Raw genomic sequence first — 16,006 nt, 5'->3', positions numbered from 1 at the left:
AACTACGACTTAATAGCAAACAATTGAATAAAAGTTCAATAAGTGGAGTAGGCAATTATCTAAACCACTATAAAAATCGATGTGCTTCTTTCTCTATCCTTATATCCTTAATTTGTGTTTTTTGATATTGTATATGGTGTCGATTTTTAAGCATGATTGAAATTTAAAGTTTTAGAATTTGCAATAAAGCTCCAATTCATCTTATTCTTAAGCCTTTTAAGACTTTAAAGATCATCCTTATTTTATACGTAAAGTGTTAAGATGCATTCACGTGGGTTTGTTATGCATGTAACAAAGGCCAAAAGACAGACCAAACATGTCATCTCTGGTTTTGGTGTTAGGCGGTGAGTGTGCATTGCCTAACCCAAAGCAACTTGATTTTTTTCACATAAAAAATATGTCTTAAATGGATTAGTCATTAGAAAATCATAAACCATCATCCATAAATCACCTAACTATTTTAGCGCTAGAGGCACAATAAAAGATTGGCTATTAAAATGAAGAGCATATATATGTATTATTCTTACATGTTTACAGGTCCTTTGCAAGTACTAGTATGAATACAGAGATACAAAATGCTTATTGAGCTCATCTTTGTACTATATAAAATTGTACTAGTTTGGTTTAAGCCAACAAATGTATTATATAGATCTAAGCTCAATATCTATATATTTTTTATTTTTAATTTATAAGAACAATAAATAAAGTTAAAAATTCATGAATAATGTGTTTTATTGACCACTATTTGGGTTCAGGTTTAGGTTTGAATTTGAATTATAAATACTTGATGGATACCCAAAACCTGATCGGATCGGGTTCGGGTATCAAAAATCCATACCCAATCGAGTTAGGGTTGGGTTTAAATAATGATTTTATATTGTTCAGGTATGAATAGTACAAAACCTAACCTATGTTATCATTGCATTCCCTAAATGAAAGTTATCTTTCTTGGTTTCTTTGTTAAATAAATGTTAAATGGATCACTCACCATTCTAAATTCACGAACTAAGATCCAATTTGATGAGGTATTAAAATACAAGATGTTTAAAAATAAGACTGATATGTTAGATAATCAGTTAATCTTTTATTTCAAGCAATTTGATCCATTCTGTCTAGCCAAAGTATTTGGTGGCTTAATATGAAAATCTCGAATGATTAATAGTTAATATTTGCAAAAGGTTCCTTTTGATAAATGTAGGGACTCTTTTATGCTTAAGTCAATAACTTTGTAGAGAGAGAAAATACAATGATGTATTTATAATTCATGAGTCTTGTCTTTTTATAGAAATGAGGGGTTAAAATGTAACTTTATACTTGTGATATTTTAAGTTGTATTTTACTCAAAATAATATATATTGGACTAATATAAAATACTAAGAAACTCACGTAAGGTTTTGAAAAAAATTATAAAGAAATGTTGGGCTCGGGCAATGCATTACCTGGATCTAAGCACGTTGGGTTTGGTAGTGATAACCCAAGCACAAGCCCAATCCATGTGAGGAATCTTTCTTCTTGCTCTTTCTTCTTGCTGGCACTGGAAATTGGAACACAAAAGTTAATTGGAAAAGGTCGAAGCCAGCTTGCCATAGAACCTTCATGGACAAAAATCTTTTATTTTTTTTCTTTTTTATCAAATCGACATTAAAATATTTACAAGGTAGTGGTACTAAAACTAACACATTGAATGTAAAGGAAAAACAAAATAATACAGAGTGGATGGAAGTCGGAATCCATGTAGAATCCACAGATAATCCTACGACTCAAGTGATGAGAGAATTTCGACATCTATTCGGTGCTACAAAGTCATTAATTACAGCCCTTTTCACAGCCATCAATTTTAATTACCAGTTTGATACAGGTGATCGGTTGTAATTTATATTCAAGCACAATGTACTGATTGCTAGCACAAAAGATCATATTTTTTCTGCTTGCTCCTGCAGTCCAAGATTCTGATGGATTTCACAACTCTTTGCTGTCTATGAGTTTTCCGTTTCAACGGCTTTTACTGCTTGACACGAATGCGATCAACGTATTACCTGACAAAATCATTCTCATGTCGCTAAATGTTCCCCAAAACATTGATGATTGCGTTTAGATCAATTATAAGCTGTTCCTATATATGTTAATATAATCAGGCCAAAAGCTGTAGCTTTTATAACAAAGGAAAAAACAAAGAAAATACCCCATCATTTGTTAACGTATCTTTCATTCCTTAGGTAGTATCATTATAACAGCCAACTTCCGGCGAGCATTTCATTGCCGAGATTCCAAACTCGTAGGATTCTCCGCTTACCATAGAAGGACACAGTACTTGAGCTTCTTCTTTTTTTTCTTGTTAGATAATGACATTACTTGTTTAACCCTGAATATGACAAATTTCAGTTTACAAAAACATCGATGCTAGGGCTAATTAGTAACTTAACAAAAACCGATTACGGGGGCAGAGTCCAGGCACTTTAGAGAAAGCACAGGAGCAGATTCGCCCCCTATATATAGGCGCAAATACAGCACCCTCCAAATTAAATATCATCGCACCCTGTGTGCTTCAAGATTCAACACCACCTCCTGTATATCGGAGGCAAAAAAACCGTAGTCCAAGACAAAGCTCAGTCCAAATGGCAGAAATTCCAACCAACCTGTTGCCCGATGAGGCAAGCCCGGATTGGATGAACAAAGGAGACAACGCGTGGCAACTCACGGCAGCAACTCTTGTGGGTCTTCAAAGTGTGCCTGGCCTTGTGATCCTTTATGGCAGTATCGTGAAAAAGAAATGGGCTGTTAACTCCGCATTTATGGCCTTATATGCCTTCGCGGCTGTGCTAGTGTGCTGGGTGGGCTGGGGCTACCACATGTCATTCGGAAACAAAATGCTTCCTTTCCTTGGCAGGCCCGATATTTCCTTGGACCAAAAGTTTCTTTTGGACAAAGCCTATGTTGGGTACTTGCCTAGTGCGACCCTGGTCTATTTCCAGTTTGTGTTTGCTGCGATCACGTTGATTCTGGTGGCTGGGGCGTTGCTTGGAAGGATGAATTTTCATGCGTGGATGCTGTTTGTACCACTTTGGCTTACCTTCTCTTACACTTTCACTGCTTATAGTCTTTGGTGTCCAGGTGGTTGGTTAGCTAAGCTAGGGATCATTGATTACGCTGGAGGATATGTCATTCACCTTTCCTCTGGCGTTGCTGGTTTTACTGCAGCTTATTGGGTAACTAACTGCTAACTAGCACACATGGCTCAGTTAAAACGGGACATATGTTAGAAACTTGTTACTAGCTAATATCCATATAATACAAAAAAAAAAGAGGCTCAAAAGCCTATGAAGATGATGGATTAAAGTGGAAAATCCAACTTCATATAATGCTAACGGTTTATATGGAACAGGTGGGACCAAGGACAAACAAGGACAGGGAAAGGTTCCCTCCAAACAACATTCTACTGATGCTGGCAGGTGCTGGGCTGCTTTGGATGGGGTGGAGTGGTTTCAACGGCGGTGGTCCTTTCGCTGCCAGTACAGATGCATCTCTGGCCATTCTTAACACCCATGTGTGCACTGCTACCAGCTTGTTGACCTGGCTCCTTCTTGACATTGTTTTCTTTGGAAAGCCCTCTGTGATTGGAGCCACACAAGGCATGATCACTGGTCTCGTTTGTATCACCCCTGCTGCCGGTAATATCACGCCCATATATATAACGATACACTTGTTTTTGCCTTTTTTGACCATTATCCTCTGCAAATTAATTTTAATCTTTTCAAGGCCTTTATCTTTTGGCAATATCGGATCAAACTAATTAAATTTCTTAAGAGACTAAAGAAACATTGTGAACATCAACTTTTGTAGTATAACTTAATTATAGTATTAGCTAGTCTGTTAGGTGATTATATCCCATGAGTTCAAAGTTTGCAAGGACCGCAAATGCAAAGCATCTACATCCTTAAATAGGAACAAATTTTGGACTCATCACTAGTCCATAGACACAGCGATGTGATGGCTGATGGTGAGTCGGACTCTTAGCATATATATAAAATATACTCCGTAAAATTACATAAGATTAGTCAACCTAGCTTGCTGTTGGCCAAATTTATTGAAGTAAGAAAATAACCATTGAACAGGAGTTGTGCAAGGTTGGGCTGCCATCCTGATGGGGATATTGTCCGGAAGCATTCCATGGTACAGTATGATGGTCCTGCACAAGAAAATATGGCTTCTCAAACAAGTTGATGACACCATGGCAGTTTTCCACACCCATGCTGTTGCAGGGAGCTTAGGAGGCATCCTCGCAGGCTTTTTTGCTAACCCGAAGCTCAACCGCATCTTTTACATGGTAAAGGACTGGCAGCATTACATAGGACTTGCCTATGGCCTACAAAATGGCAGGACCGCTGCAGGACTCAAGCAAATGGGCGTTCAGTTGCTAGGAATTCTTTTTGTGGTTGTTCTTAACGTTTTTGTCACTAGTGCGATATGCTTGTTGATTCGGTTGGTAGTTCCATTAAGATTGGCTGATGAGGAATTGCAAACTGGTGATGATGCTATTCACGGAGAAGAAGCCTATGCATTGTGGGGTGATGGGGAAAAGTACGAGTCCAGGCACAACTCACTTCATGGTGTTGAAGAGTTCCCTCAAGTTGTGTCAAAAGAGGTTGAGATGGCTTGATGATTTGGTCGTGCTTATTTGAAAATGTTTCCTCTTTTTTCTTCATATCGTTGTAAAATCTGGGGTGAAGTTGTAAAATGTGCTCTTACATTTCCTTTCTCCTTCGTTAGATTTTTAGTCCAGGCACAACTCACTTCTAGTGATTGCTTGTGCTAATTGTGTGGCATTTCTGCATTTAATGTTGCTTTAATTTGCAAGTTTAATTGACATTTTCTGTTTAAGTCCAAACAATTAAGGCTGTAAAATAGTGTGAATGGAAGCAACATTTGAAGTGGGCTGTGTTCATTTTCCTTCTCCCTCGTTGCCATAGATAATTGGATTCAAGTTTCATGAATAGTATGATAAACTCATGTTCTGCTAATTTTTAGTTTTTAGTGTTTTTAAAAATATATTTATCTTGAAAAAATATTAAATTAATATTATTTTGTGATTTTAATATAATAATATTAAAAATAAAAATAAAAATATTTTAATTTATTTTCAAATAAAAAATACTTTACATTGTAATACAAAATATGTATTTAAATACCTCTTATAAATAATTTAATGATTTTGAGACTTCATGGATTAAAAAATGGCAGGTGCCAATATACAGAAGTAAACAAAAAAGACAGCCTAAAAGTGTGGGGGAGTGCCTAACAAGAAAGGCAGCTTTGCCAAGATAAATACGGCATCTTGATGGTGGCGGCTGCCACCAATGAGTGGATGTCCATGTAGAGTATTCTATATTTTATAAAAAGAAAAACAAAATGACGAAATAATCTTAGCTGGGCACCTGATATGGAAATCTCACAAGTCTTCTTTGTTTTTTAGTTGCTTATTTACACAACCTGCGAAGAGGTGAAGTTTTCTAAGTAAATTTGCAAGAAGAATTGACAATGGCATCAATGAACAACAAGAAACATGTTTAAGTTTTGGCTCTTTATTTGCTTGGGGTGAACTCAGATAGGACAGCGAACATGTTGGTGTGTGCAAGTATGGAATGACGAATGAAATCTGGAATGTAAAATATAATTTTAATGAAATATAAATTAAAATATTAGCAAAGTAAATCACACATTGAAAATTATATTATTAAAGAAAAAGGTAGAAAAAAATGGATCTTTAAAGAATTTAAAATTTCCATTTGAATAACCATTAATTTATAAAAGGTAGAAAAAAAAAGCAATGGCAGTGGAAGTAGATTAGTTGTCTAGTTCATTAAAAAAACAGAAGAAGAAGAAGAAGGAGAAGGAGAAGGAAGTAGACTAGTCGGCAGACTCGTGGGATAGTAGAAATCTCTTACTATTTAATTTTTGTTAGAAAAAGTAAAGCAGCTTTGTTCAAAGGGAAGAAGAAAAGAAAGTCGCTGTATTTTCTGCCTCTTAAATAAAATAATAAGAGACAAGAGCCACTGGAGCCTCGAGGAGGAGGAGCAGGAGGACGCAGTAATAAAACCCCCCCAAAAAGTCCAAGAGTTGTACGGGCATTCTTTCTTAGCAGTTTGTTTGGTTGTAGATCCATCCGTAGGGCTGTATGTACCGATTCTTGTTTTCAATTTAATGCAGTGAAGTGAGATATTTTTATGTTAAAAAAACAACAAGCGGTGATGGAGGAGTAGGAACTCAACCGTGGCCGAAAAAGGAATGGAGTCTGAAACGGCGTCTTCGGCTGATGAACAAGTTAGCGGTGGTGGTGGTGGAGGAGGAGGAGGTGCGTCGGCGGGAGCTGATACGAGAGGAAAACATCGGATTCTTGCTGAACTAAAGCGCGTGGAGCAAGAAATGAAGTTTTTGGAGGTCAGTTTGAACCTTTTTTTTGTGTTGGATATTTTAAATGCTATAGACAGCCTACATTATTAGCGTATGTGATGTGCCGTTTAGGTTTGGTTTTATGGGAAAGTAGTTTTCTCCCATGATGTCGTTAAGACCTTAGCTTATTCTGTCTAGATCACCGGAAAGCTTTTCTTTTTTAGCATGTCTGGACATTGGCTTAGGTTTATGCTTAATCCCGCTGACTGGGTTTGGACTGGACATCGGCATCGAAAAAGGTTTATGCTTTGATTGAATTGTATGGAAAGACGAAAGAGAGATCACGGGAACTTGGTGGGAGCTAGATGATGATTGTATAGGAAAAATGATCCTTTCTGGTTGGAAATTGAATTCATTGTCAATGTAAATGGGGAAGGCAATTATGCTATCTAAATTGGCAGAGCCTAACATGTTGCAATTTTTCGGAGTGCACTAAAACTCATGCGCAAAGTTCTGGGATTTATTTAGTAGGAATGGATTGGGGGAAAATTTGAAGAATGCAGCACATAATTTATACTTCTCATCTTTGGTGTCTAGTCTTGATGACTTGTATCTTAACATGAATTCTGTTGTGTTTATTTAGCTATAGAAAGTTGGACTGTTTGACTACACTGTTGTTTTCCAACCCATATTACTTGACCATGCTCATTGAATTTTGTTTTTGAAAGCTATGGTTGAAGCTCTTCAATCTCTTTCGATGATTCTAGTCAATGGAGTGACTTTTAAGTTTCATGGCTAACATTTTGTTTCAAGAGCTGTATTGTTATGCTTGGGAAATATTTGTATACCACACAAAGCATCATAGTAGTTGAGCTTTGGCTCAGATGTTAGGAAGAGTTTTGTCCTTTTGTTGCTTATAGCATTGGGATGGAGCATTTCTAGTTGTATACTTGTGGCTACTTCGAACTGTTCGCTTATGATTAAGTACAGTACCGCATTGACATTGTGACAGGAGAGTTTAGAAAAAGCGAGTAAAACATCAGCATGTCTGTGAAAATCACCATCTTGCTACAGGTTTATTATGCATTTACTCCTGACTGTATTTCTTGAATAAAAAACAGCTGCTTTAACCTGGCATGTTCAATAGGGTTTTGAAATGCGACCACTTTGTTGGTGTGGAGGTTAATGGTAGGAGTCGAGGTTTGCTCCTCACTCAAAATGTTTTTCTCAGCCATGCTATGCAGATCAATGTGGGGGCATTATCATCTCCATTTCTTCATGTTCATTTAATTATGCATCATTGCATGGACTCAGTTGTAGGCAGAGTGTATTCTGGATTCATCTTATTTTGAATGTTTCATACACTTTTTTAGGAAGAGTTGGAGGAGCTCGAAAAGACAGATAATGTATCAACTGTGTGTGAAGAGTAAGTATAATAAATGATTTTTGTTTTTTCAAAACAATGGGATTTGCTCAGAGTTCCTCAATCTCTTCTCCAAGCTGTTAAGAATTTTCTTAGGATTGAATATATTTTAATTGTTGTTCTTCAGGTTGCTGCGCAATGTGGAGAACATACCCGATCCACTTCTCTCACTGTAACTTCTCTAACACCCTCAATATGCCCTCTTGTTTTCCTCTTATGACTTCTTGTTATCGTCTATGATGTTCATTCATTGGTTTCTTCCATTACAGAACAAATGGCCCTGCAAACCCATTGTGGGACCGATGGTTTGAGGGGCCTCAGAAATCACAAGGTTGCGTGTGCAGGATACTCTGATTTGTAACATTTGTTGCTGGAAGCTTCAAGACTGTTATCTAACAGATTTGTGAAAATATGACAGCACGATTATTATTTTAGCGAATGGTCAATGAATTTTCCCACTGCAATAGAGAAATTTTGGGTTTTGACAACTGATATTACAGCCATTTCCTCTTCATAAAATTGTAAATCAATGACATTTAAGAGATTCTCACTCTCTCAAGGACGTCAAAGCGGTATCCTCCCATCTAGCAAGCTGAACATGTTAACACCAGTCGCTATTTTGTTTTCTTTGACAAATTCCTGATAGTTATTGAGAATCATCAGAGGGATTTTTTACATTTCCAGAAAGCAGTTTCCGCGCTATACAACCGTTACTTAGCTTGAAACAATGTGCTAATGAGAAAAGGGCACGATCCTTTCTCAATTTTACAAAATCAACTCTTTCGGCAAAACATAATCAGTCAACACGGGAAAATCACAACAAGTCTTGACATGGTGGTGGTTCTGAGCTTTTGATGAATTTCAGATGCGCTACAGATCTTATTATAAACCGCTCTTTGCATTTTCACCCCATTATATTTTGGAAGGAACTTCGGTGCAACTCAATACTGCATTTGCATATATATATAAGGAGCTCCATACGAGAAATCCCCCCGTTTTCAAAAACAAAGCTGCCAATATTATTCCCTTGAAGCGGGATTGACTTGAGGGGTTCCGTGGGTTCTTTACACCCCGAGCCAGAAATATCGGTCGTTGTAGTCTTGAAGCAGTAGTTGGGACGCTAGATTTTAGAAGACCAAAATATCCTACGTGTTCATACGCGCACGCACCGTAAACAGCCAGATGTAATGGATCTTATGACACTTACGAAGAGACTGCTATGTTGGAATGGTTTGCACCAGACTTCCATAAATTAGATGTAGGATAGATCAATGTTGCAGAAACTTACTTGTTGTTTGATTTCAAAAGGATCGATTTCAACTTCTCAAGGCTTCAAGAAGCAGCCGAAAAACACTATAATTTCCATAGCAGGTCGCTAATTGTTAGGCAAACGCCTCCATATCCATCCTATAATATCATAAAAGCCCTTTCCTGTGATAGAACCACAGTCCAGTATATGCAGTCTGCTACCTGATAGAAATGAGCAGGCATGATACTTGGCGGTGGATCTTCACGGTGCCATGCAAGCCAACTTAGTTTTAACAAGACAGACCAAAACATTCTATTCATACGTATAACCTTATCTGGTGAGGTGCTGAATTCCGAGAGCACGTGCAAGACAAGGATTTCTATCATTAGCAAGCATCAGGAACAGAAACTAGAATATTTCAAAACAATGTACACGGTAACATTGATGTACAATCAGAAGTTGAAACGAGGCCACCAACCATGAAGTAGTTTGAAATCAGCTGGAACCAATTCCAGAGTTATCATTGTGTAGACCTACAAAGAAAAAGGTGGTGAAGAAAAGAAGATGATTACAGGACCTGAGTGGACAATAGTTGCCTCAGATGGAGAAGATGTTCCTCGTCTGAAATGTGAAGGGATAGGCGAAGATTTGTTAGGAGTGACTCTTGCTCCCAACTTAAGGGACCTGAGGCATATAATGCCTGCACAGTTGACCGATAAGCATGAAACTCTAGCTCATGGATTTCAGCTTCTAGCTTTTGTTCAAAATAAGGAGTTAAACGCTTGATGAAAGAAAAGGAAACAAATGATGACTCGGCATCTGACCTATGGGATGCATTATCCAATGGTGTTCGGAAATTATGACTGGAGGAGTCGGCGAAGCCATTAGAACTGCAGCTAGCAACAGAACTTTGGTTGCTATCTGCAGTCAAACGAGGCCTGGAAGGAGTATATAACCACTCAGTAGTTGCTTTTACCATGTTGGCATTCATCTCACTAGATCCCTTAAATTTCTCATCCGCTATTAATTTTTCAGAAGAAATGTTGTCTGCCCGCTTAAAAAAAGGAAGATTCCGTACAAGTTGCTTGTGGCATCCTTCCATACAAGAAACCAGGTCCTTTGAAGATCTTTCAAGATGATGCTGGTCAAGACCCATTTTGACATTATGCTGTCCATCTTTAAGGTGTTTTTGTCCATCTTTCTCTAGTAAGCATGGATCTTTCCTCGTCACTGGTACCAGAGCCCTTCGCACCAAGCTCCCAGAATGCTTTGACTTATTTTCTGCACATTTTTTGGAGTGTTCTATATTTTGAGCAACCTGCAATTGAAGTTATTCGGATATCAGTAACAGTTTCTCCCTACAAAACTTGTTAGAAACCTTTACCATTTGGACTAGAAGAATAAAATGACACAATTCTCGTCAAAATAAATTGTAATTGTTCTCATACGAGTGTATGGATGCACAGCAGAGGAAAACTAAAAGCAAATAAACAAAGACTTCTATCAAGAGCAGCAAGACACACTGGGTTCAAAGAAGAAGTCCAGCCATATGATAGTGAATGACTAGAAAATACATGGATTTAAAACAGAGGAAAACAGGTTAAATGAAACATTGCAGTGGCATAATACATTAAGACCAGAAGTATGATAAACTATCAAAAATATCAGAAGACTGGTGCTCACAAGCAGCAGCACACATGCACAGGATCTTATATAGAAAAGTCAAGAAAAGCTTACTATTAAGCTGATTTTTCAAGAACTTTTGCATGCAATTCAATATTAGAAAGAGAATGTCAAACATTCAGTTTGCAGATCAAAATGCAGTTCAATCTCAAAGTATGATAAACTAGCATTTATACAGAGGGAGGAGGCAGATTTTTGAACAGCTGGAAAGGGTTAGCCAAGGAGAAATTGAAGGTAAACCAAAGCATAAGCATAAGCAGGAAAACAAATACCTTTCCTATCACCGACCAATTATTATTATGCCAGGCCTGCTGAATCCTTATACGCGATTCATGAAATTCTTTGAGTTGGATGGACCCGAACAGCCTCACAACAAAGAGGTTATTATTCAACACCTTTGCAATTTTTCCTTCTCTCCAGCATTGAAAATCAAATATCTCAGCAACATCACCAACCATCCATCTTTTCCTTTTTTTACGAGGGGGCTGAGGCCTGACATCCTCCTCACGCACCTTCTCCATGACTGGCTCTCCCTTGTTGTCCGAAAGTGATTTGTACCTAATTTTACAATAATTGCCACGGGCCGAAACAACACTTCCGGGAAACCACGAACCACATGGCTCATGGTCTCTTCTTAAAACTTCCACCAAATTCCCTTCTTTAAACTTCATGATTCAAGAGTCTCTCAAGCTTGAACCTGAAAATATAAGCAATAAATTTAGCAAGAAGAATAATTAGCATTGTATCCATATGCCATCTTTTAATATCATAACAAGAACGAACACGAAGAAAAATTATAAGGGATTCGTCCCAAACCTGCCAACAAAAACTCAAAATTCCATCTTGTTACATCAGATCAAAGATTTAGAGGATCAGATTGCTGAAGCATGAAATTGAATACAGTCTTAAGCATTTTCATACAAACAGAAGCATCGTATAAGAATTGAAACTTGGTCATCTATGAACAGCAATCAACAGAGACACAGACATAAAAATCACCAAACTTTCAACAATACAAGATTTATTCATCGAACTTTTGAGGTGTGCTGCAACATAAGATTCATGCTTTTAAAATTTAACAGGAACCATATTATATTGTGCATCAGACCAGTTCCTTCGACTTTTAATTAAGGTTGTCAATCATGAATCGGACAAAATCAGCATTAGAATATGTCACAGCCAGATACATAACATCATTCTTTTCCTTACTTCACTTTTTGAACCGAGAAAAAAAACAGATTTGTCTGTTGAAGAAAAGGGATCCTTCCCAGAATTCATTAAAATCTTTAAACTATGAGTAACTGAGAAACTGTGGACTAAAATACAAAACAACAACACATTAAACCATTCAAGATTGAATTCAAAAAAGAAAAAAAAAAGGGTAATCATGCTCTACAAAAAGAAAATAAAGGGGCTTACCTTGACATGGAATGACAATTGCAAAAGAACAGGGACACGGCTTTGCTGTGCTCATAACCACAACTTTACGCATACTGGCTAGCTGTATGTTTTCACTCTTCTTCCTTGCTTGAAAAACTTTTCCAGTATGGAATAGCTCATTTGATGCTAACTTAAACCCGCTTTCAAGTTTAGCATTATCAAGTATTTTGTCAGCCTGGGTCAATTTCATTGGACCATTCATCCTTGTAATTTTTTTTTCTTTAATTATTTGCTGCAGCGTAGGGTTTATTTATTATCTATTTTTTTAGTCAGCCTATTTTCAAGTCAGCATTCAATTACAGAGAATAAAAATTATCCTCCGGTCACCCTTCAATTAATAGTTTAATACTAATTCTATTGAGAATTAATTGTTTTACAGTTAACGTCAAATATAATATCGGAGAGAAAGTATAATTTACTTGGAAAAGGAGTGAAAAAAGAAAAATGATCGTTAAGTTTTATGTTATTTTTTAAAAGATCAATAAATTCATATTTTATAATTTATTTCTTGAAAAAAGTAATTCTTTAATTATGATACCTATCTTACCCTTCATGTATATTCTCTTTCTTTTTTAGTTTGCTTAGAACAACTCTTATAGCAATTATATATATTTCACCTGTAAAAATAGTTTATTGCTGTAATCAATTTTTCTTATATTACCATTATAGTAAACTTAAGAAAAAATATGATAATAATTATTATTATAAAAGTGGAAAAATAAAATTTTTATATTTGTAAATTAGTAGTTTGAGAAGGTGAAAATACTAATGATAATCTAATTTTTAAAATATAATTATTATTGTTATTATAAAAGTGGGAAAATATTTTTTTCAAAGTAAAAAAAGTTAATGATAATCTTTGTTTTTTAAGTAATAAATATCATTTAGACCTTCAATAAGTGGAAATGAATGTTCTCTAAACACTTTCCACGGCGAGAATAATGGTTGCTTGAAAATAGTCTTAGGGATAGATCATAGATCTAGTGGTGAGAAACATTTTGTTTTTTTATTGATTTTTTACGATATAAATCCATATAAATAAAATCAGTATGGTGAAGTAAAAGGAGAAGGAAAGAGAAGACCGCTTGCCTGCCTTATTTTTTGCGAAAGTGGTGGTGATTATTCTGGTTGTACGAGGATCGTCCATTACAGTGGTGGATCACAGGTGACGTCATGTTGATAAGAGTGCTTGTTCTTTTTACATATCTGACAGGTTATGTGCCTCAACGGTCCATTGTAATGATAATTGATGCTTGCATCATAAAAAGCCATCCTTATCTTTCTAAACCTTTAATCAATCTTAATTTATTATCTATGCCTAATTAAATCATATAATATATATATATGTATATATATTTCTAAAAACTTATCAGCTCTCGAGACTTTGAATCAATTAATAAAGACAATGGAATTTAATTAAAAAAATTAATTATTATTGAGAATTCTTTTATGGTTTGCCATCATCATGACATAATCTATAGCTTGATTTTTTTATAGCTATGATCTCACGTAAAAATGTCAACGGCACGGATTGCTTGCTCAAACTCGTAACGAGGGCTCCAATACTGCAAGATAGATATTTACAGATCATGCATATTATGTTGAGTCACATAATAAAGAGAATTATCGTGGGTGGTGGGGGGATTACGTTTAGAAATCGTTTGGAAATGCAGTGTAAATTGTATTTTTAAAAATTTTAATTTTTTTATTAAAATTTAATATAATTTATATATTTCGGATCGTTTTAATACGCTAATGTCAAAAATAATTTTTTAAAAATAAAAAAACATCATTAACATATATTTCAACATAAAAAATTATTTAAAAAAAAACCAGTACCACACTTTCAAACAACGTCGTTGGGCTACAGTAAATGCACTGCCTAAGAGAAGAAAATTTAAAAACACCATTTAATGCTTTTTAAATCCCAGTGGGCTGGTCTGGGCCGGGCCCACTAAAGGAGAAACAAGAGGAGGCCATCGTGCTTCGCCGCTTACGAGTGATGGGCCGAAAGTGTTAAAACGCAGGGGCATGCAGCGGAAAGTTATTTTAAGAATTTCAGTGATGCGATGGCTCACTGTCTGTACTTGAGAAGACAACTTCTCATCCAGCTTTAGGTTAATTTACTCCGCAAGCAAAGCGTTGTGCCACTAACACTAGTATATGCTTAAAGTGCATCGATTTATTAACTTAACATAAATCTCATTGGAAGACTTAAGAATTGCTAAATATATTGTTAACAAATGATTATCACAGGAGGCATCTACTGTGGCTCCATGCTCTTTGCCCTCTTCAATGAGGCCGTCTTCACTTGAAAGAACGAGAGTACTGAGAGAGTTAGGGGAGCCATGTGAGGTGAGCATGAATCGATGATAAAGCCCACTACTTTTGGCAGTTTGGCTACTATTCCCAAGCAAATGGAAACGCACACCTTGTACCCACATCCGCATTATATATTATCTTTTTATAAAACAAGCGGCTGTTCTTACCGTTATATTCATTTAATTAATTTGTAGTCTTATTAATTTTGGCATCTATGGCCTATGGATTGGAAGCAAGGGAAAAGAAATTTAAATCCTATATAATTCCTAAGCTAAGCTAGTAGCTAGGTCCAAGGAGAGCTAACCCTAATTCTCCGCCCACAAAAAAAATCGTAATTTATACACATGCACAGGGTCTAATTAGGAGGATAGAAACTAGATTTTTTAGAAAAAAGATGGAGAATATAGACCAGAATAGACGCCTGGTATGGGGTCCCGAGAGAATATATGAAGCAAAATAAGCTAGGGTCTAGCTTGAGGAGAATGACTAACCTTCTAAACAATGTCGGTGCCTAAAATTAAACCCTAGACTAAGGTGTGAGAGGAATACCCACTCCCACAAAATATGCCTGTGAGTGTCTTGAGGTGCAATAATCAACCAGAATCGTAGATCGACGCCCGTGATCAATATTGAGGCTATTTTCTATTTTCTTCTGGCTATTTTACTTAGATGCTGCACAAGAATCATTATATCTACAGGCAAGCTTGATGATCTGATGTTGAATTAAGATATATTTTGCGGGACTAGGAAGAGACAATGAAGGAGCAAGTTCAAGCACGAAAACATGCCATTGCATCATGCATGTGCATGCCTAATTAAAGTTAAGCAATCCCTCCTTTTCTTCCCCTCGTCAGAAGGAAGGAAAAAATAATGACTGTACATAAGCACATGCTGGGAGAATTTCTGTTTCACTTTTAGATAATGCGACATTTGCTTCTGCTTGACACTTATTCCATCTAACTAAAACTGACACGAGAGTTGTGGAGTACTGTCATTAGATTCTAAATTGTACAGGCGGGAGAAAGTGGGTAAGACTTCTTTTCCAGAGTTGGGATATATCTTCCATGCTTCAAGACACCTGTGTGGTTTCTTAACGCTGCAGAAATGGACTTTCATGAAATAAAAAATTAATTTTTTTTATCTTTTTTATTTTAATATATTAATATTTACAATATTTTTTTTTAAAAAAAATTAATGCATTACTATACTCTTAAACATCATCAAAGATATATATTATTTGGGCTTTTTCCTTCCCCTTCTATGGAATAAAAGGTCTTATAAATGTCCATTCTTTATTTTACTACAACATTTAGTTCAAAGGATTTTTATTGTTGTTGTTGTTGTTAAAATTGTGTTTGTTTATATTTTAAAAGTGTATTTTATTTGAAAAAATATTAAATTAATTTTTTTAATGTTTTTTAATGGTTTTAATGTGCTGATTTTTATAAAAAAAATTAATATATTTTTAAAAAGTTAGTTTTTGAAAAACACTATGTAATATA

General features: G+C 36.0%; 3 protein-coding genes across 5 annotated transcripts; 2 read left to right on the top strand and 1 right to left on the bottom strand.

The window, feature by feature from the left end:
- The first annotated feature begins 2,419 nt into the window (after nucleotides 1–2,419).
- On the top strand, nucleotides 2,420–4,771 carry LOC133693292 (ammonium transporter 2 member 4-like). Its single transcript, XM_062114478.1, has 3 exons — nucleotides 2,420–3,206; nucleotides 3,383–3,668; nucleotides 4,113–4,771. The coding sequence occupies exons 1-3, from the start codon at nucleotides 2,616–2,618 to the stop codon at nucleotides 4,655–4,657; spliced, it is 1,422 nt and encodes a 473-aa protein (XP_061970462.1). The 5' UTR covers nucleotides 2,420–2,615; the 3' UTR covers nucleotides 4,658–4,771.
- Nucleotides 4,772–5,475: 704 nt separating this feature from the next.
- On the top strand, nucleotides 5,476–8,298 carry LOC133694975 (guanine nucleotide-binding protein subunit gamma 1-like). The gene is made up of 5 exons (XM_062116690.1): nucleotides 5,476–6,116; nucleotides 6,205–6,435; nucleotides 7,761–7,813; nucleotides 7,938–7,982; nucleotides 8,080–8,298. The coding sequence occupies exons 2-5, from the start codon at nucleotides 6,283–6,285 to the stop codon at nucleotides 8,162–8,164; spliced, it is 336 nt and encodes a 111-aa protein (XP_061972674.1). The 5' UTR covers nucleotides 5,476–6,116; nucleotides 6,205–6,282; the 3' UTR covers nucleotides 8,165–8,298.
- A 1,124-nt stretch (nucleotides 8,299–9,422) lies between these two features.
- LOC133694974 (uncharacterized) lies at nucleotides 9,423–12,372 on the bottom strand. Of its 3 annotated transcripts, XM_062116689.1 has the most exons (4): nucleotides 12,162–12,370; nucleotides 11,015–11,439; nucleotides 9,884–10,377; nucleotides 9,620–9,759 (listed from the first exon to the last, which is right to left on the bottom strand). In XM_062116689.1, the coding sequence occupies exons 2-4, from the start codon at nucleotides 11,411–11,413 to the stop codon at nucleotides 9,735–9,737; spliced, it is 918 nt and encodes a 305-aa protein (XP_061972673.1). In that variant the 5' UTR covers nucleotides 11,414–11,439; nucleotides 12,162–12,370; the 3' UTR covers nucleotides 9,620–9,734. The 3 variants fall into 3 exon arrangements, with proteins under 3 accessions (XP_061972671.1, XP_061972672.1, XP_061972673.1); XM_062116687.1 differs by having other exon boundaries at nucleotides 9,423–10,377; nucleotides 12,162–12,372; XM_062116688.1 differs by lacking the exon at nucleotides 12,162–12,370 and adding an exon at nucleotides 11,559–12,028 and having other exon boundaries at nucleotides 9,423–10,377.
- Between the last annotated feature and the right edge of the window lie 3,634 nt (nucleotides 12,373–16,006).

The sequence above is a fragment of the Populus nigra genome, chromosome 5, assembly GCF_951802175.1.
Source record: "Populus nigra chromosome 5, ddPopNigr1.1, whole genome shotgun sequence".
NCBI lineage: Eukaryota > Viridiplantae > Streptophyta > Magnoliopsida > Malpighiales > Salicaceae > Populus > Populus nigra.
Note: the sequence above shows the minus strand (reverse complement) of the source record. Positions and strands in the feature narration are given on the sequence as shown.